The 20244-nt window shown below is 46.7% G+C and overlaps 1 protein-coding gene across 1 annotated transcript; it reads right to left on the bottom strand.

Annotated features, from left to right (window-relative positions):
* Positions 1 to 1490: 1490 nt before the first annotated feature.
* COPS8 (COP9 signalosome subunit 8) lies at positions 1491 to 15174 on the bottom strand. The gene is made up of 8 exons (XM_084264874.1): positions 15032 to 15174; positions 11256 to 11326; positions 9186 to 9234; positions 7643 to 7775; positions 6573 to 6680; positions 6055 to 6117; positions 4062 to 4103; positions 1491 to 2892 (listed from the first exon to the last, which is right to left on the bottom strand). The coding sequence occupies exons 1-8, from the start codon at positions 15107 to 15109 to the stop codon at positions 2813 to 2815; spliced, it is 624 nt and encodes a 207-aa protein (XP_084121000.1). The 5' UTR covers positions 15110 to 15174; the 3' UTR covers positions 1491 to 2812.
* Positions 15175 to 20244: the final 5070 nt, after the last annotated feature.

Here is a 20244-nt window from a genome sequence, read left to right as displayed (position 1 = left end):
CATGTAAGCTGTACCAACAGCAGTACATTAAGACCTACTCCAGTGTTACTTCAACTTGTCCCATTTGCCTTTCCCAGGCATGAAGCACAGCACTCCATTTGGCTTTAATACCCCTACATCTCATAATTAAGACCTCTAGTTCTTTTACCAAGTCTTTAAACCCAGCCTGCTCCTCACCTGCCCATTTAAAACCTAGAGAACCAAGACAGAGGAATCTGGCAGCATTTTCACGAGCAAAAATAGAGAAACGAAGTACAACAGAGTATTTGAGAAAGCAGGTTTGGCTTTGTAGGCAGCTTCTTTTTCTACAAAGAATCAACAAAACCACATGAAGGGATCTACTTTACACACAACTGATTTTTGCAAAGCTACACAAACTAGTAGAGGGTAAATGACTGGCAAGAAGAAAATAGTCCATTTCCATAGTAGAGGAAGCCAACCATAAATTACTGTAGTACCTGTTATGTTCAGTATTGACAAAGTTTTTAAAGGTTGGCAAAGATTAGAAAGCTTCCGAAGAAGTTAACAGCAAGCCTGCTAAGACCAGAGGTGTCTAACAACCCTGACATGTCACCTGCTTGTTATCCACATGTGCACAGCACTATTTAGAGGGGAAAACCCTAAATAAGGGTGTGCAATGATGCACACTGACCTAATTATCACTGCTGAAAGACACTCATATTATAGTCCTTTACTACACTGAGAACTGGATAGCGGTCAAGAGATGTTAGAACAGAGCCAATATCAAAAAGGATCAGGAAGAAATGGAAAATATTCAGCTGATACAAACCATGTTATGTTGGCTACACAGCTAGTGAGTGTGGGAACAAGCAGCCCATCTGAAAAAGGAAACCTGTGAACCATCATAAAGGGCCAAGACAATCTGAAACAATGAAGATTCCAAAGTACAGACAAAAGAAGCATGGCTAGGAGCACAGTGCTCAAGGTAAGTTATGATTTAATGCCATACCCAAAGCTAAAAACCATCTTAAATTTTAAAGCAGGTCAGAGATGTCAACATTATAATCTTGCTACTGGACAGAAGAGTCAAAATCACTACATCTGACAGATTTGATATTAGATTTGATACACACAGATTACCAGTGTCCACATTGCTCCTCTCCTATTACCATTTGTTAAGCACAAGGGTTAGTAATCCTTTAATCACATCTGCTTTTCATTGCAGGGCTGTCCTTGTGCGCTACAAACAACTGCAGAGTCACGCAGCACATACACAGAAAGGGAAATCTGCATTCAGCTTTCCAAGCACTTTATGCCTTTGAATATTTTAAAAGGCATTTGAAGGGTACTGGTGGTTTTTAATATAAAGCCATACAATCACTACAAAGCTGTTCAAAACACCTGTCGAGGCATAATGTATCATACTAATCTTTAACTACCCATACCCTAATGAGAGAATTCATTAAAAGAACTAGTCAAACCAGAACTGTACTCTAAAGAAAATGAAAAAAAAACCCAAGTACACAAGGTCAGTGTAAACATGTTCTTTAATATCACTGAAGATAAATTTAGAAATCCAAGCCTTAGGTGGGTTTCAAATAAATAATCATTTTGAGTAACTGTTTACATAGAAAGGGAGCTCTCCAAGCAGCAGTGCACAGTTTACAATTCCTCCCTGCTTACACATCCCCAAGAAGAGATTGTACAGTAGGTAGTGCACACTGGAAAAAAACAATCCCAACATATGGCACACATGCCATATTCCATGAAACCACTGAACCTGGGGGAGAAGCAAACGGAGGCACACACTGCCCTTTAAAGCACCACTGTTTGCCCACAGCCTTTTTACCAGCATAACACAAACGAGAAGCCTGGGAGCACAAGTCTAAAATCCTCTCTCAATTCAAAGATTAACGCAGCAGTGCTCTGATCTAGAGAATGTGTTCCTCAAACTGACACTGCAGCATGATGTGCCATCCCCATCCAAATTGCCCTCTGCTCAGGGATGCCTGCTCTAATTTTGATATCTCTCTCCAGTAACTGCAGAGGCAATCCAAACAGATAAGAGTTTGCTTCCTGTAATGTTGTTTCCTGTTCATCCTGGTCCAGCACACTGAAAAGAACCAAGACATGGCAGGCCTCGAGAGGGGGTATGGCTGCCTAACAAAATCATCAAAACTTTCCAGAAGTAGAAATTCTTCCTCAGAAGTGAAAGTTTGCCTTTTTTAAACAACTCCAATTACTCTGCTGTAAAAACATGCCAGATGTGAAGCTTCCCCATCAAAACAAGAAGATTTAACAATGCAGAAAAAACAAGAAAAAGATGAATTAAAAATACTCCACAAATAGACTTGCAAAAGAGTACTTGCAAATAGTTTTCTTAAGTTGCCTTTTCAAAACATTTTCTCTCTGCAGATACAGGTAAGGCAGTCTTCCACTCTTCATACAACATGCAGTTGAGCTGTGAAAGCCACTGCAGTACTCACCACAAAAACACGTTACCTACCAGCACAAATTCCTCAACCTTCAGTATTTAGTTTTTCTTCCCAATTTCTAACATACCTGAAAAAAAGTTCAGCCTCTCTCTGCTATGTGTCAATTAAAAACCTTATAATGTAATACTGCTGTGTACCTACTGAATAAATGTTATAGGTGTTAAGGGATTGCATCAATTGCTACCTTGGCTTTGGCAAAACAGGGACTTGGGCTAACATACATTGTCTATTTTACACATTTGAGTAGAGGATGCTGCACCATTTAAGAGAGATGAAATAAAAGAAAATTCCTCAGATTTCTAAAACTGTCAGTACATGGGGATTCCCAAGTTGTTCCAAATACAGGAGCAGGTTAATCAGTTTTCAAGGAAAGCCACATAGTCAGTCAGTCTGGCCAACTGCTGTTCATTTGGAATTGGTGGAACTGGAGCAGGTTCTACAAAGATAAAACAAATGCATCATTAATGAAATAAAGGAAACAAATCCATCTGCAATACCAACCATTGTAACAGTAATAAAAAAATTAAATGCACCAGGCATTTATAATATATAAATAATCAGTCTTATGGGGCCATATTTTAACAGTCTCTCCTACCTATACAGCTTCAGCTGGCATTACTTTTCTGTTATCTGCAACATTAAGTAGTTGAAGAGTTTCTAACAGCAAAGAGCTGTAACAAGTTCCAGTTGTCAGTAGCTTCCAACTGACTAATCAAGACTGACACTACTTCTTCCATTTGACTACTGAAAAACACCTAGAGCTCTACAGTTGCTCCTTTCCTTACAAGTTGCCATAAATCTACTGGGTTATCTGACTAATGAAACCCAGCCAAGTACTGCATGGATGTCTGCCAGCTAACCTGAGATTCCAGTTCAGCAAGAGGTTGGAGTACAAGTGACTAAAGGGGGGAGATAAGAATTAAAAATCAGAGAAAGTGTTGCATTTACTCTCCCTGAGGAGTTAACAGACTAGCATTTCGGCTACAGTTAAACTGCCAGTACAAAACAGGGGAGGCTGACAGTCAAAAAGAGGTTCTCAAAAAACAAGGCCCCCAGCTCTTGAAATTGGCTTGGAATTAAACCCGTAAATTTAAGACACTTTTGGCAACTGTTTGACACAGCAAGCCACCACTTCAGATCTGCTGTCACTATCTTGAGATCAATAAAAACAGTGTCTCAACAACCAGCATGACAACATCTTACACCTCAATCTAGAGCTGAGCTCTGTGGAAAACCAGAAGATTGTTTTCTTCTCTGGGGAAGGCTTCAGAAAGCCCACACTACAAAAAAGCAACACAACTGACAGCTGCTTGGTGAAGAAGCTTCCCCTAAGGCAGAAGTTTCCACCAAAATCCATTGGTTTACAGGGGCTGTCTACCCCTGCTTTGGAATCCGTTCCTTCCTCACTTTCCTTAAAGTGTGAGTGAAAGACAGAAGAGGGACAAACATTTACACAGCAGCTGATTGGGGTGGGTTTTTTGAAGGGTGAGAGGACAGGGAATGGCAACATTCACTCTCTAGGATCCAATTCTCATTTTGTGGTACTGGTGAAATTCTGTTTATATTAATCACACAAGGTCAGATATATATAAAACCAGAAAGTACCTGATGAAGGAATAAATCTGTTAAAGGAAGCTTCCAGCATACCTAAAGAAAAACACAACAGAAGTTACCCCAGCAGACCAATTTGAAACACATCTATACATCAAGCCAAAGCTGGATAAAAAGGTAATTAAGATTAAGCCTATTCATTTGTTTTACTCCTCAGCTAAAAAGCAAAATAACAAAGGCTAGACATGCAGCTTCAAAATAGATGACAACCACAGAACCACAAGGTTGGAAAAGACCTTTGAGATCATCAAGTCCAACCGTTCCTGTCGTCTACTAAACCATATCCCTGAGGACCTCATCTACCCATCTGTTAAACACATCCAGGGTCAGTGACTCAACCCCCTCCCTGGGAAGCCTGTTCCAGGCCCTGACAGCTCTTTCAGTGAAGAATTTTCCTAACATCTGATCTGACCCTGCCCTAGTGCAGCTTCATGCCATTTCCCCTTGTCCCATCTCCTGTCCCCTGGCTGAAGAGACCATCACCCACCTCTCTGCACTCCTGTCAGGTCAGCGTAGGTGGTGATAAGGTCTCCCCTCAGCCTCTTCTTCTCCAGGCTGAACACCCCCAGCTCCCTCAGACACTCTCCATATGACTTGCCCTCCAGCCTTTTCCCCAGCCTGGTTGCCCTTCTCTGGGTACACTCCAGGACCCCAATGTCCTTCTTATGATGAGGGGCCCAGAACTGGACCCAGCACTCGAGGTGCAGCCTCACCAATGCTGAGTACAGGCACACAATCACCTCCCCAGACCTACTGGCCACACTATCTCTGATAGAAGCCAGGATGCCGTTGGCCTTCCTGGGCACACTGCTGGCTCATGTTCAGCCTGCAGTCACCCAACACCCCCAGGCCCTTCTCAGCCAGGCAGCTGTCTAGCCACCCTCCCCCAAGCCTATAGAGCTGCACAGGGTTCTTACATCTCAAGAGCAGGACTCTACACTTGGCCTTGTTGAACCTCATCCCACTAACAACAACCTCCAGCCTCTTTCTTTTGCTTCTAAAATAGTTCTTGTGCTTGCTTTTGGAAAAGAACCACATGTAACTAACTCTGTGCTTTAAAGCACCACATATTTTGCAACCAGTTTATGAAAAAAACCCCAAAACCCAACTAAATCACATGCAAAAGCTCAGGACTCCCATTGGTTATGTGCCCCAAGAGAGAAATTTCAACACCTTGCCTGGCACATGGTTATTATAATGTTCTGGGCTCCCAACACCTAAAAACTGTGCCCATACAAACAGTGTATTTTTTTAGCGTAATAGATGTTGCCCTTTTACATACGCTGCAATTTGGCTCCTTCTTTCAGGCCCGCATCATGCAGTTTAACACTCATTTCATCTCTGCCTTCAAATCTTAACATTTATTTTCACCTCAGCCAGCCACAGATACTGCTTTAGCAAAAAAAAAAAAAAAACAAACCCAAAACCCAAGTAATTTTGCAGGCTGAGCTTTGCAGGAAACAGATATTCTGTTATCATCACGACAGCAAAAAAAAATAATCCAGTAGAGTAATTTTTAAAAAGCAAATTATATCAACAACTTGAGCTCCTAAGAACAAAGATCCATGAGATCTGTGCCCCAAGAAGCTCTACTTCTCTTAGTAAAAAAAATTCTCAGGTTCAAAATGGTATATTTTTTACTCGTCTTTATTAGATTAAGACATGTCATTTCAGGTCATCCAACTTATGTTCCACTGAGTCAGAGCCAGCAGCAGAGGAGGAGCAGGAGAAATCATAGCATATCCTGTCTGCTTTTGTTTAAACAAGTTAATTTGAGGATGTAGTTTAATCCAAACTACTTGTAGCCTTTACTCAAACCTATTACTTTGCAATTCCTACATACTATAAACATTCCATGTTTTACAGCAGCATAAGCTCCCATAAAAAATATCTAAAATAATATTGTGCAAATTGTTAATTGAAAACTAGCACCTCATTACTAGACCCTGCTAAACTTATTGTCTAATCAAGTAACAGCTCCACCTACCTGGCTTTTTAGGCATTACCATACGAGTTGAAAAGTCCGCTTGCCAGCCCTGTTCTAATACACCTGGAAAGGCATTTTTACACTCATCAGAACAAATGTCTCTTACAGAATTGCTAGAAACACAAAATAATGATGCATGTTAAGTAAAAAAAAAATCTCTGCCCACATGCCACAACTCTAAGATATATTTCTTGTAAGCACTTGGACATTTAGTTCAACAAAAGCTCATGAAAGTAGCAAAAGCACACAAAAAGCTAGGCTAACCCACTACCTTTAAGTCTTCCCTCATTGTGGAATTGCTCTAACACCTCCACGTATAAAAGGGCAGGATAACTATTTGCCACTAGATGCCATTGGTTAAAAATAATTTAAACTTATCCAGAACAGAGATTTTTTTCCCCCTCTACCCACATCACTTCTTATCTCAGAATTTGTAAGCAGGTTTCTATTTACCATCTCTTGCAGCTCTCAACTCAATCATCTGCAGAAATACTGCTCAGTAAATAAATGCAAAGTACCTTTCACAGCTTCTTCTACTGGAAGCCCAACAAAGGCTGCAAAGTCATCTGCAACTATTGAGGTATATGCCTGAGAAACCAGTCCAAAGGCTCGTCTCCTGGTTGCATCTAAGAAGAGATAAATAAAACACTAAGCAGACAGCAGACTGAGCTCCACAAATAGAAAATACAAGGAAATGTTTCTAAGCTTCACAACATTTGGAAGATCACTACCATCCTTAAACAGCCCTGAAGAAGTTCTCCCTCCCTTCTCACAATTCACTGAAGTACCACAGTCAGCAGCCACAGGCAACAGCTTGCTCTGTGTCAGGACAAACGTGGTCTCTGAGGGGGTTTTAGCTTCTAAATACAGTACATGGCATCTCTGTATAACAACCAGTATGTAAACCAGTTTAGGAAACTCTGCTTCCTATCATGCTCTCCGTTTGCAATAAGCTTGTGTGTCAAATAGTTCAGAATCGGGGGGGAAAAACAAGGCAAAAAGCAAGTATTCAACTATTCATGACTTTTTCCACCATGTCTGCTTTGATCCCAAGGCATCTGCAGATCGGTCGTTTCTAAAGCTGCAGAGAATTGGTCATTGGAATATACCTGGGAAGGCTTTTTAGCAGTCTGTACTGCCCTCTAGGAACAAGACTCCGCACATTCCCCTCCCACAGTCTGTAACACAACAGCGGTCTAAAGCCCCATTTAAAAGAAGCTTTTTCTTAAGCATCACAAGTTGCTGCAATGCCAAGCCAGGGTCCCCAGGTTAACGGTTAAAGGGCTGACAAAACTGGGTAACTAACGGTCTGCTTTGCTATCACAGAACAAAACACGTGGTGTATTGAGTATTCTGTCACATTGGAATTTCAACTGCACCCACAATCCAAACTAACAAAGACATTTCAGTTTGCTGAGACAAATGTATACCTGGTAACTAAAATTCCTTTAAGTAAACCCCTCAAAAGCCCAGGAATCTTCCCGGTCACTCCCAATTTTTCTAAGTAATAAGCAGCCTTTTTTGAGCACACAGAAATAACTTAAGACAGTGTGTAACTCCACACTACCTACAGCAGTTCAATCTGTACCTCTGAGCGCTTCCATGATCGGCTGAACAGTCTCAGACCACTGATGGGCACTGATTGTTGTATAGATGCCTGGAAAGTCTCTCTGCCAGATTCTCTGTCCTACTGACCAAACTGCACCAAGCTCAGCATTGGCCTGTTGGGACAAAACCCCCAGAGTTAATCCAGAATGGTGTATTATTCTCACCGGTGACTGAAACCAAACCCATTTCCCCTTCCCTCCTCCTCCTCCCACTGCCAGAGGATATCACCATACCTGTAAGACAAACAGACAAGCAGCAGGAACTCTTGTTTCAGCAGCTACCACTGCTCCAAGCCCCCCAATCCATTCTCTGCCAAAACCTTGTATTTATAACCCAAGCAAGCAAAGCCTGCTCCCATGCTGGTTATACCAACCCAGCTACAGCAATCACAGAGGACAGGCTGCACTCTGGCTACTCACCAGAGTCATGGAGCTACAGGCACAGCTTATTTTCTGCTTAGAGACACACTTGCCTCTTCAGGAGAGGCTTTATAAAGCACAGAGGCTCTGAGCACTGTGAAGGCAATTTTCAATATGAAATCTCATCTTGCAATCTTGACAATACATCATAATTAACGTGGTACCTCACTCACTACAACTGCTCTCCTATTACTGGTTTTAAGGGCTATTTCTACTATGTTACACACTGTCATTTGGTCAACCAGACTCCAGAGCAGCAACCAAACAGGGTAATACAGTAGTATTTCCAATTGTAAGGAGAACCAACTTGTTTCTGACCCAAATGGGTTATTACTTGATTCAATTAGAAGATTCATCAACAAACACACAAGAAAATACTATGCTTTGAGGTGTAACCTTCTCAAAATAATTCATGCAATGAGTTTCCCCCACCAAGACTGAGGCTTCACATGAAATGGAAGACATTCACAGAATATTGTTGAGCAACAAATAGAGCAGGATTCAGGAAGTTTCATCCAGATGACTGATTTAACTGATGTATCTGCTTTTTTCGTGAAAGAGAATTATTTCAGAATCATTTAACAGGTCCCCCCTTGACCGTGAGGTTTCTTAATACAAGACAACAGGGCATCTGATGTGATCTCAAACTACAAATCTAAGAGTCTGGAAGCGTTTCTGGCATTAAGTGTGGCTAAATCCTCAAAACACATCTTTGACCCCAATGCAGCACAAAAGCTAAACAATTTGAAGACACAATTTAGCTGAAGTCAGGTTTCACTGGACAAGATATTTTGCACCCTCACACAGAACACAGCCCCATCCCACAGTCAGATCACTTTCCTCCAGCTGACTGCCCTTTATCATGAGGCTTTCTACTAAAAAGCCAAAAGATTTACTGAATTTTATTGCACCAGATTATTTGGGAAGGAAAGAGGTAATAAATGAGCAACTAGGAGATCTTACAGACCAACATGCCATCTGCTGGGCAGGCAGTTCATAGCACAGAACTGAGCCCAGACAGAATCCTTGGAGGGGGGAAGTCATCATTTACAAAACTGAGTCAAAATTAGTTTAGCATCAAATGGCATTTTATGAAGTACTTACAGATTTGATAGCAGAAGGGATTCTTTTCCAGAGATATCGTGCATTATTCCTTAAAAAGAAATTGTTGAAAATATTTCTCAGTAACCAAATGTTTGCTACTTGCATTTGTCCAGATGCTATAATTAACAGTCTTGGTGCTTTAAAACATTCCTTCTGTATGTACTGAAGTAGAAAAACAAAGTCACTCTCAAATAGACAACAAACAGTTCATTAACTGCCTCATTTAACACCAGTTTAGAGGCGCTTTTTCATTTATCTACTCAAGGAAGCACTTCACAGAGGTTAGGTTTGCAGCTTTATTTCTGGAATAGCTGTGTCTCTGATGAGCACACGTACACGCAGTTTGCTTTTCATAGCATCAGCAGTTGTTTACATTGAGGGTCTCCAAACTTTGCTCATGTGCTTCTAGCCAAAAAAAGCATTTCTGAGCATACAGCCCCAGTATGTGTGTCTGTATAAGCTATACACAGGCACCGCTGCATTAATATATTATGTACACTATAAAGATTTAAAAGGATGAAACAAGTTAAATAGCTTTAAATGGTGCTTAACAGTACAAAATTACTTTGTCCATGTGCCCACCACCTCAGTTTGCACACCAAAGATGTAGACTGGTTGGTTTGTGTTCTTCCCAAACCAGCTTTGCCACGTACAGCCTGGAAATTTCAGTACTGAAGTATTTAGTCACTGATCTTTAGAGCACAGAAGTCAAACTGAAATGGTTAAAAGCTCTCAGGAAGTTTTAAAATGCAAGAGAGAGAAAAGACTCACTGCTTTTCATTCAAGCCCAATTCTAAAACTCCAAAGTCTTTTGAACCAATGTTTTCTGCATCAAAACTTATACTCTGTATCAGCATTCAGGGATTTTGCTCTGAAAGAATGTGTGTCTATAAGGCAAAAACCCACCCAAATCTTCAAATCCCTGCAGGAATGCTGACTTTGGCTTGATACTTGAACATGGCAGTCTCATTTATTCTGTCTGAATTCAGCACTTACTGAATAAACCCCTGAACACAATGAATTGAGTTTGCACAAGGACATCATAATAATCTACCAGACCAAGCTCAAAGGCTTACTTTGCTTCACACAAATTTAGCTCATTCAAGCCAACAGTATCCCTCATCTTTCCATGAAGTTTGGATTTGTCCTGATGTCATTAGACACAAGGAGCATGCAGTCATACTCAAAACAAACACAGCCTTCAAAAGCTACAAATCAAACCACTGAATTGTCCAACACTTTCCAAAGGAGAAGGTTTCACTATTTAAGGCACTTTCTCCCTAAAAGCAAAGTGTTTCCTACAGTTCAAAAGGGTGGGCAAGAGCACAGGAGAAAAATTCCCCTGGCAGAGCGAGGGGTGAGACTTAATTCCATTAATTTTAAAGAATCATAGAATGCTTTGGGTTGAAAGGGACCTCAAAGATCACCTAGTTCCACCCTCCCTGCCTTGGGCAGGGACACCCTCACTAGCCCAGATTGCCCAAAGCCTCATCCAACCCGGCCTTGAACACCTCCAGGGATCCAGGGGCTTCCACACCCTCTTTGGGCACCTTGTGCCAGGGCCTCACCACCCTCAGAGTAAAGAATTTCTTCCTAACATCTAACCTAACCCTGCTCTCTTCCAGCCTGAAGCCATTGCCCCTTGTCCCATCCCTGCACTCTTTGGTGAACAGCCCCTCTCCCACTTTTCTGTAGGACCCCTTTAAGCATCAGTAGGCTGCAATTAGGTCTCCCCTCAGAGCCTTCTCTTGTCCAGGCTGAACAAGCCCAACTCTCACAGCCTGTCTTTGTGGGAGGGGTGCTCCAGCCCCCCGATCATCTTTGTGGCCTCCTCTGGACTTACTCCAACAGCTCCACATCTTTCCTGTACTGAGAACCCCAAGGCTGGACACAGCACTGCAGGTGGGGTCTCAAGAGAGCAGAGTAGACCAAGCAAAAACACACCACAGAACTGCCCACATGGATTTAGTTACTCGCACAACCAATTGCTACTATTCTGGTAACACCACAGCTTGAGTGGATAGTGACAGATTCAGTACCTGAAGTTAAAGATTAACACAAGCCACTTACATGTCATTATGCAACAGGTACAAAGCTAGAAGCTGGCCATAAACAAGGGGTGTTGCAATTCCTCCAGGAGCCTAAAAAACAAGTAAAAATAATTTGGTGACATATTTTAGGAATGAGGTATCTTACAAAATATGCCAGGTAGCCAAGTTTAAGGAAATCTGAACATTCCAAGACAGTTTGTTTTTCACACCACATAAGAAGTCAGGACAAACTGTCAGACTTGCAAAGTTGTAGTAATACAGTTGTACCTTACAGTGAAGAGTTGACTTGCACACACCAGTCATTTCACATCGAAAACTTTGTTTTGCTGCATGAATCAAGGAAGGACACATCCTTCTAATGCCCCAGCTACTGCTCGTGGAAGTGGCAACCACCTCACTCTACAGTTACTCACAGCTGAATTTAGGCATTCACGATTTCATCTCTCCTGAGCTGAACTGGAGGTCAGTTCAGAGCACTCCACCACAGGCAAGTCTTCTACTCACATGAGCTGCCCTTCCTAAAAATCCAAACTAAGCTTTGACTCGTGCCACACTTCCTCAGACCTCATGCATCATACAAGTAGGAAAAAAACCCTATTATAATGAAGTCATAAATTTTTGAAAGTCTATAATAATTTAAAAGCTGAAAATGATTTCCAATAAGCTTTGAGCAATTTATCAAAGGGTAGTGCAGCAAGCTCTCACAGGAAGCCAATTAGGCAACAATTTGATTTAATTACATGTGTGATTTATAGGCTCATCTAAACCAAACACAGGTGATTATTATCCCCAGCCATTCTTACCCTGTTTCAAGGGCTCATCACCCACGTGCACACACAACAGTTTCTCCAACTGTCCCTTGGACTGTGCCCAGTAAAACAAAGACAGGTCAATTCACACCACTTCTCTGAGCTGCCTAAATTCACCTTTGGTGTTTCTTTGTATAGAATCAGAGACTCACAGAACACTTTGGGTTGGAAGGGACCTCAAAGATCATCTAATTGCACCCCCTGCCTTGGGCAGGGACACCCTCACTAGCCCAGGTTGCTCAAAGCCCCATCCAACCCAACCTTGAACCCTGTCAAGGATGCAGGGGCTTCCACACCCTCTGTGAACCTTGTGCCAGGGCCTCACCACCCTCAGAGTAAAGAATTTCTTCTTAACATTTACCTAACCCTGCTCTCTTCCAGCTTGAAGCCATTGCCCCTTGTCCCATCCCTGCACTCCCTGGTGAACAGCCCCTCTCCCACCCTCCTGAAGGACCATTTAAGTACTGGCAGGCTGTAATTAGGTCACCCCAGAGCCTTCTCTCCTCCAGGCTGAAGAAGCCCAACACTCTGAGCCTGTCTTTGTGGGAGAGGTGCTCCAGCCCCCGACCATCTTCATGGCCTCCTCTGGACCTGCTCCAACAGCTCCATATCCTTTCTGGCCTGGGGACGCCAGAGCTGAACGCAGTACTCCAGGTGGAGACTAGGAAGAAAACGAATGAGTTTCTCTGCTGGCATGCTCATGGAACAGGAAAGCTAACTACCACCAAACTCACGAGATTCACAATCTACTGAAGGAAGACCTGTGGCTGCATCTAGTTTACAAAAAAACCCAAGCCAGCCTACCTATCAGTTCCTAACCTGAAATACAAATGCTGTCAGCAGGTGTTAGAGCACCCAGAAGAATCTGTATGGGGAGACACACAGGGCAAAGACCTTTGCAAATATGGCAAAACATTTGGGAACAGCATTTTGAGACTGACAACAGACAGCAGAAACCTTGAGCAGCCTAGGGACCCAGCACAGTCCAACACCACACACAGCAGGACACGATAAACTCCCTGGAGTGGCTGCAGAAGCAAAGCCCAAAGCCTGCTGGGCTCCAGCCCTGCCACAGCTCTCCCACCACTCTGCAAAGGTCAAAAAGGCAGCCAGAGCCATCACAAGTCGGGTTCTGACAGAACGCTCAAACCAAGTATCAACCATCACTCTGGAGCTTACTAAGCCTGAGGGGGAATAAAAAGGTGCTGTAGGCCCATGCTCCTCTAAAGTACAGGAACACACCTGCAAAGCAAGTCCTAAAGCTGGAAGGGCTAGCCAGGCACAGCTCTCCCACATGGTACCCTTCTGCTTCCCTGTGCTCACATGCCCATCACCTGAGGCAGCAAGGAGCTTGTATTTTCAGCATAGCAACCTCCTTCCAAGCCCAAACCCCTCTTCTACAGCCTTCAGGGCATACCAAGAGGCTGCAGCACCATGCAGGGAATATGAGAGTGCACAGAAGAATCAAGTGAACCCTGAAGATGTACAGCCATATGTAGAGCCCCCTTCCATTGAAGGATTATGATTTCCACTGTAAAACTCCCAAAACCACAGTTCTGCTGCAGCCAGTGATCACAAAATCATAGACTGGTCTGGGTTGGAAGGGACCCCAGGGATCACCAGAGCTCCAACTCCCTGCGACAGGCAGGGACACTAACCTCCAGGCCTGGAGCTACACAAGGCTGCCCAGGGCTCCATCCAACCTGGCCTTGAACAGGGCACCCACCCTCTCTCTAGGCAGCCTGTTCCAGCCCCTCACCACTCTCTCTGTAAAGAGCTTACCCCCAATATCTCATCTAACCCTTCCCTCCTTCAGCTCCACTCCATCCCCCTTGTCCTGACAGCGTCTGCCCTCTTACCAACTTGATTCCTCTCCCGTTTCTCTGCTCCCTTCAGGGACTGGAAGGCTGCAATGAGGTCCCCCCACAGCCTTCTCTTCTCCAGGCTGAACAAGCCCAGCTCCCTCAGCCTCTCTTCATACGGGAGGTGCTCCAGCCCTCTGATCATCTCCACGGACTCCTCTGAACCCTCTCCAACAGTCCCACATCTTCCTTGTATTGGGGCCCCAGCTCTGGACACAGGACTCCATCTGGGGCCCCTCAAGAGTAAAGCAGAGAGGGACAATCCCCTCCCTGTCCCTGCTGGCCACCCCTCTTCTGATGGCGCCCAGGATACCACTGGCCATCACACACTGCAACAGCTCTCTCTTCAATTGCTAGGATAGCAAGATCTAAAAGTCAGAACCAGCAGAGAGTGCATGAATGAGGAAAATTCAAAGTTTCCCCTTCTTTCAGAGGGCTTCGAAGAAACATGCGAGCTTCACATTTAAAAAAGCACTAGAAACTGCACACTGAGAGGGTTTGCAGCTGTCACACAGGAAGAGGCTTGAGCATTAATATGGTGCCACTTTACCAGCACTAGCAGCACAGTCAAACCAGAAAACTCATCATGCAACTGAGTTTCAGACAGGACAAAGGAAGCTTCCAGGGTGAGCTCCCGTCACAAGGACACCACTGGCCTCAGAGCAGCCTGGTGCCCCGCTCCCCCTCTCAACACCTTCTACTTCCCTGCCGCACAGGACGCGGTGCTACGGGAGCTTCCCCCTCACGCAACCCCCTTCCAGAGAGATCCCGACACTAAAACACACTCGTTCGCTGGCTGCAGCCCGACAAGCTCCGAAAGAGCCCTTCAGCAGCAAATCAAGACGCCCGAACCCCCACCGACCCCCCAACAACGTACGGGGGGGGGGGGGAGGCGAGAGCCACGGCCACCCTCTCTCGCGGTCCCCGGTCAGACACCCGCTCCCCCAACCCACGCACCCACCCCCGCACGGCGACAGAGCGTGCGGAGCGGCCCCCAGCCACGGAGCGGCCCCGGAGCACACGGGGCCTCGGGGCGAGAGGGGCGCCTCGAGGGCCCTCAGGCAGGGCCTCTCTATCGCTACCCCCCCCGCAGCAAGCGCACCCCCCACCCCGCCCCGCGGTACCTCCAGCTCCTGGGTCTCGCACTGCTCCAGGAGCTTCTTGAAGCTGAAGGAGTTCTCTGCCATCACCGCCACGGGCATCCTCCCCCCACGGCTCCCCGCCGCCGCCGCCCAGACCCACCTCCCCTCCGTAAGCAGCCGCGCTCTGACGCTACTTCCGTCCCGAGAGGCGCGCGCTTCCGGCCTATAAACACCCTCTCCGCGCCGCTCTAGCCTGCCGCTTGTATGCTCTGGATGACCCAATGAAGGGGCGGGAGCAGCGGGGCGTCTTTTTAAAGAGACAGTACCTGACACTGACACTCACATCCTCCCCCCCACCCCTCCACACACACCCCCACACACCTCCCCACACACCTTCCCACACACACCTACACCCCAACCCCACTCCCCTCCCATCCCACTCACCCCTCCGCCCCCCCCCCCCCCCCCCCCACCCACACACCCCCCATTACCTGTGTGTAACCCCTGAGTTATGGCCCGGCTGGGTGTGGCACCCATCCCCCACAGCCGGTGGCACACCACAAGCCCGCCAGACAGCGTGTTGCTCCGTCACTGGCGGGACCACCCATCCGCCGTGGCCTATCCGTGGCCGCGGTTGTGCGGGTCCCGTCCCAGAGAGGTACAAGCCATGGGGAACGCCCCCCCATAAACATACCCTCCCCATACCCCACACTCCGGCCCTGCCTGCCTTTACCCAGCATCGGGCTCCTGAGCCCCCGCTGATGACTTCATACGTTGGGTTTTGTCGTTGTTTACTTGCTGATGCCTGAAGGATGGGCTCTGGGCACAGCATGGAGCATCTCCCCTACAAGGAAAGACTGAATGAACCGGGGCTCTTCAGCCTTAAGAAAAGAGACTGAGAGGAGATCTAATCAATGTTTGTCAATATCTCAAGTGTGGGACACACAGCCTCTTCTCAGTGGTCTGTGGGGACAGGACAAGGGGCAATGGCCTCAAGTTGGAGCACAGAGAGTTCCACACCAATGTGTAGAAGAACTTCCTCTCAGTGAGGGTGACAGAGCCCTGGGACAGGCTGCCCAGGGGGGTGTGGAGTCTCCTTCTCCGGATATATTCAAGACCCATCTGGACACCGACCTGTATGACCTGTCCTAGGGAGCTGCTTTGGCAGGGGGGTTGGACCTGATGATCTCTGGAGGTCCATCCCAACCCCTACAGTTCTGTGATTCTGTGATCTCTGGAGGTCCCTTACAACCCCTATGATTCTGTGATTCTGTGACACGCCTGAAGCACAAGGATGGGTAGGAAAGGGCAGGATTGGCACCAGACCTTTGCTATGACCATGGCCATGGGCAGAAACCATTCAGTTTTTAGGGGACAGTTAACCCGGAGGTCTCATTTCCTGCAAACTTCTGCCTTCTGCCTTCATCCTCAGCTCCACAGCCCTTGAGCAAAGGGAAGTTCTCCCCTGCTGCTTTCCACCCTCAGCATGGCCCAAAACGCCACCTCCAAACCCATTTGTTCTTTGTGTTTGGCTGGGGAACATGCGCCGCCCCCACCCCACCCTTTACAAGAGAGTTTCTATCCGTCCCAGTCGCACTCAAGCGCTGCAGCACCTCAATCCAAAATGAAGGTGCCCTAGGTCCAAGCCTGTCCCAAGGGTAGTCAAGGGTGTTCCCTATGCTTTTGGCTTGAGAAAAGGGAAGAGGGATGCTTGGCCTCTCAATGCTTCAGCGTAAAGGAAGGCTGACCCCTGTGCCAGGGAGGCTCTGTGCTCAGGGAGAGGTCTTGGCTATGGAAAAACAAAACTAACATGCACTTGTGCTGGCTTTGGGATTTGCCTGGAGGAGAGCATCTTGGCGGAGGGCTCCAGGCGATGGCACTGCTGCTCTGCCAGCTCAGGAACTGCTTTTCTCAGCAACCCACATCATATCCCGCTCCCATCCTCACCATCAGCATCGATCCTGACAGCTCTTTGTTGCCCTTCAGCTCCATGCTGGTGTCGCTTTGACATTCAGACATCTGAGAGGAATGTTGCCCTCACCTTTGGCTCCCATTCCCAAACATCTCGTGTTTTTTGGGAGGCAGGGAGGGGAGCTGAGTGGGTGGCAGCCTGTGATGCTGCTGGGGCGAGATCTTCCCTTAGTACTGGCAGGGTCAGGGTCAGAGCATCCTTCCCAGCCTGCAGCCAGATTGGCACCGTGGGGCGGGTTGGCTTGGGAAGGCTTCATCTTGTGGTGGGGCATCGCGGCGTTGCAATCCTCCATCCTGATGTGATCCTCCATCCCGATGTGGGAAGGCAGGAACCGGTCCCCAGCCCCACTTGGCTTGAGCAGAACCGCAGCCTCCGCGCACTCCTCTGTGAGGCAATGATTTCATTTTTGGGTGGAAAACCTAGTGAAAATGAAACAGACGAGAGGTTTCCGCGAGAGGGCACTAGCTGCAAGGGAAACTGCCTAAAAAACTCCAAGGTTATCAGAGCCCCGGCCGTGGCCGTCCCCAAACATCTCACTGTCCCTTTCACGGGAGAAACTTTCCACTTCGGGACAGTAAGGCTTTTTTAATATATATTTTTATTACCGGGATTTCTTACACTGTTAGGATAACGAAGCTTTCCAGTTGGGTCAGCTGGTCCTCTCAGAGCCACCGGCACCTCTTGTGAATCAACGCCACTGCACAGGGGCAGCCGGGAAAGCTGTTTGTTCTCTATTTACATATTCTTACCTCCATCCCTCTTTGCTCACCTTTCCTTAACCTCCCTGGGGATGTATCCCTGTGAGCCCCAAGAGCTGAGCTCGCTGCGCATGCGAAGGCTTGGCTGTACACTTCCATCAGCGAGGGGGATTACACTTACTGTGGGTGCTCCTACCAAGCTGATGATCCCTCTGCTGATGGAAACTTCACAGAAGCAAAAAGTTGGAAAAGACCTTTGAGATCATCAAGTCCAACCGTTCCTGTCCTATGCTAAACCATATCCCTGAGCACCTCAGCTACCCGTCTGTTAAACACATCCAGGGTCGGTGACTCAACCCCCTCCCTGGGCAGCCTGGTCCAGACCCTGACAACTCTTTCAGGGAAGAACTTTTTCCTGACATCTAATCTGACCCTGCCCTGGCACAGCTTTGTGCTATTTCCCCTGTGGTTTTGGTGAAGAGACCATCACCCACTTCTCTGCACCCTCCTGTCAGGTCAGCGTAGATGGTGATAAGGTCTCCCCTCAGCCTCCTCTTCTCCAGGCTGAACACCCCCAGCTCCCTCAGCCGCTCCTCATATGATTTGCCCTCCAGCCCCTTCCCCAGCCTGGTTGCCCTTCTCTGGACATGCTCCAGGACCTCCATGTCCTTCTTATGGTGAGGGACCCAGAGCTGAACCCAAGACTCAAGGTGCAGCCTCACCAATGCTGAGTACAGGGGCACTTACTCTGTGCCACCAATTTTAATGTCCCACCTTGAATTACCACGGCCCATGGTTGCACAAGCTGGGGATGCTCTCAGAGCAGCTTTGGGGGTGTGAGGGGTGATCACACCCCTTCCTTGCCCTGCAAGCAAAGAGGAAGTCAAATGTCACGGCCGGGAGGCCAGCCCATTGAGCCAGATGCTCCTGCCTGCCTGTCCTGAGCAGAGAGCCCTTTCCACAGTATTGCCAACACAGTTTTGTTCAGCTCCAGGGCAGAGGCTGGTTGCAGAGGAATTTTACTGGTGTCTCTGCTGGGGAACATCCAAATGCTTGCTTTAGGGGGACCTGGAGGCAGCTAATAGTAGGGCGCGGCCCTGGGGTCCACAACCAGAGCAGGGCAAGGTGTGAGAGCCGTACCTGGAGGGGTGTCACCAGCTCCTGCTCCATCCGTCCCGCCTGTAGACCCGTGTGCCTGGATTTGTAAGGCCTGGCAGGCTCCAGGGCCAGGCAGTGGATGTAAAAACACTACACCAGCACCCCAACATCCTTGAGTTTCTTGAAAATTGATGAATTCAGCCCAAACCTGCCCTTTTTGGATGAGTGTGCTGCATCCTCCCTCCTCCTTTTTCTCCTTCTCCAAAGCTGCTTAAGGCTGTGGTAACATTTTTGGGGGAGGAATCATGCTAAAAGGGAACACGCTGCCTGATTTGGGTTTTTGTGTGTGTGTGCACTTTATGCTTTTGGCATTGCCAAAATAAAATACAGCAGATCTATTGGTTTTCCAGGATTATTATAAGTCTGGGAGCTTTGGCTGATGCTCTTGGGATTGTCCAGGGATGGTGCAGGATGACCTTGGCCCCTGTACCGAGGCATCATCCAGCACTTCCAGCTGCTGACCCAAAACCATCCCAGGAAATCACAGTGTCATTTATTATATTCAGGGCCTCCCCTTCAATTCAGGCACTGAAAGGAAGAGGCCATACCTGGAAAACAGCTGTCTAAGTTGGAAAATCTGTCCCATTGGCAAAGCCAACCCCATTAAATTAACGGAAAACTTGACTTGAAAGGATTCTGATTTTTCTTTGGCTCACAGGCTTGAAAAGCACTTTAAGACATGGCTGCTGGCTCTTGAAGGAGGGTAAAATAAAGTTTAATGTGATTTTTTGGTTTTTATTCAGCTCCTGGTGACAACGGCATGAAAATCTCATCAATTAGGTTGTACCTTGTGTGAATTTTCATGGAGCAACGGAGATGGATTCTGGTTGTGCCATCCTGGACAGTCCCAACCAACCATCAGTTGTTTTCAAAGTAATTTTTAGAGCAATGTGTTTTAAAAAAGGGTAGATGAGGTGCTCAGGGATATGGTTTAGCATAGAATCATAGAATGGAATTAGTTGGAAGGGACCCCAAGGCTCACAGAGTTCCAACCCCCCTGCCACAGGCAGGGCCACCAACCTCCAGGCCTGGAGCTACACAAGGGCCCCATCCAATCTGGCCTTGAATACCTCCAGGGATGGGGCATCCACCACCTCTCTGGGCAATGGGACGTGAATGGTTGGACTTGATGATCTTAAAGGTCTTTTCCAACCTGGTGATTCTGTGGTTCAATACTGAGGCGTTACCAAAAAATATTAGCGTAACTGTTGCAAGGGGGATTTATTTTTCCCCATTGTTTCCATGTGCTGCCTGTGATCCCCAGGTACCCTCTGGAAAGATGCTTACGAGAGCTTTCCCTTTCTCTCCTGCTTCAAAAGCTTCACAGGAGGGGAACAATAGAATCATGATGGGGGGAAAACTAAGATGTGACATGGTGATATGGAACAACAGGAAAGTTAATTTAATGTGGAAGTTAAAGAAAGCAG

The sequence above is a fragment of the Gallinula chloropus genome (genome assembly GCF_964237585.1).
Source record: "Gallinula chloropus genome assembly, chromosome: 5".
NCBI classification, from domain to species: domain Eukaryota; kingdom Metazoa; phylum Chordata; class Aves; order Gruiformes; family Rallidae; genus Gallinula; species Gallinula chloropus.
Note: the sequence above shows the minus strand (reverse complement) of the source record. Positions and strands in the feature narration are given on the sequence as shown.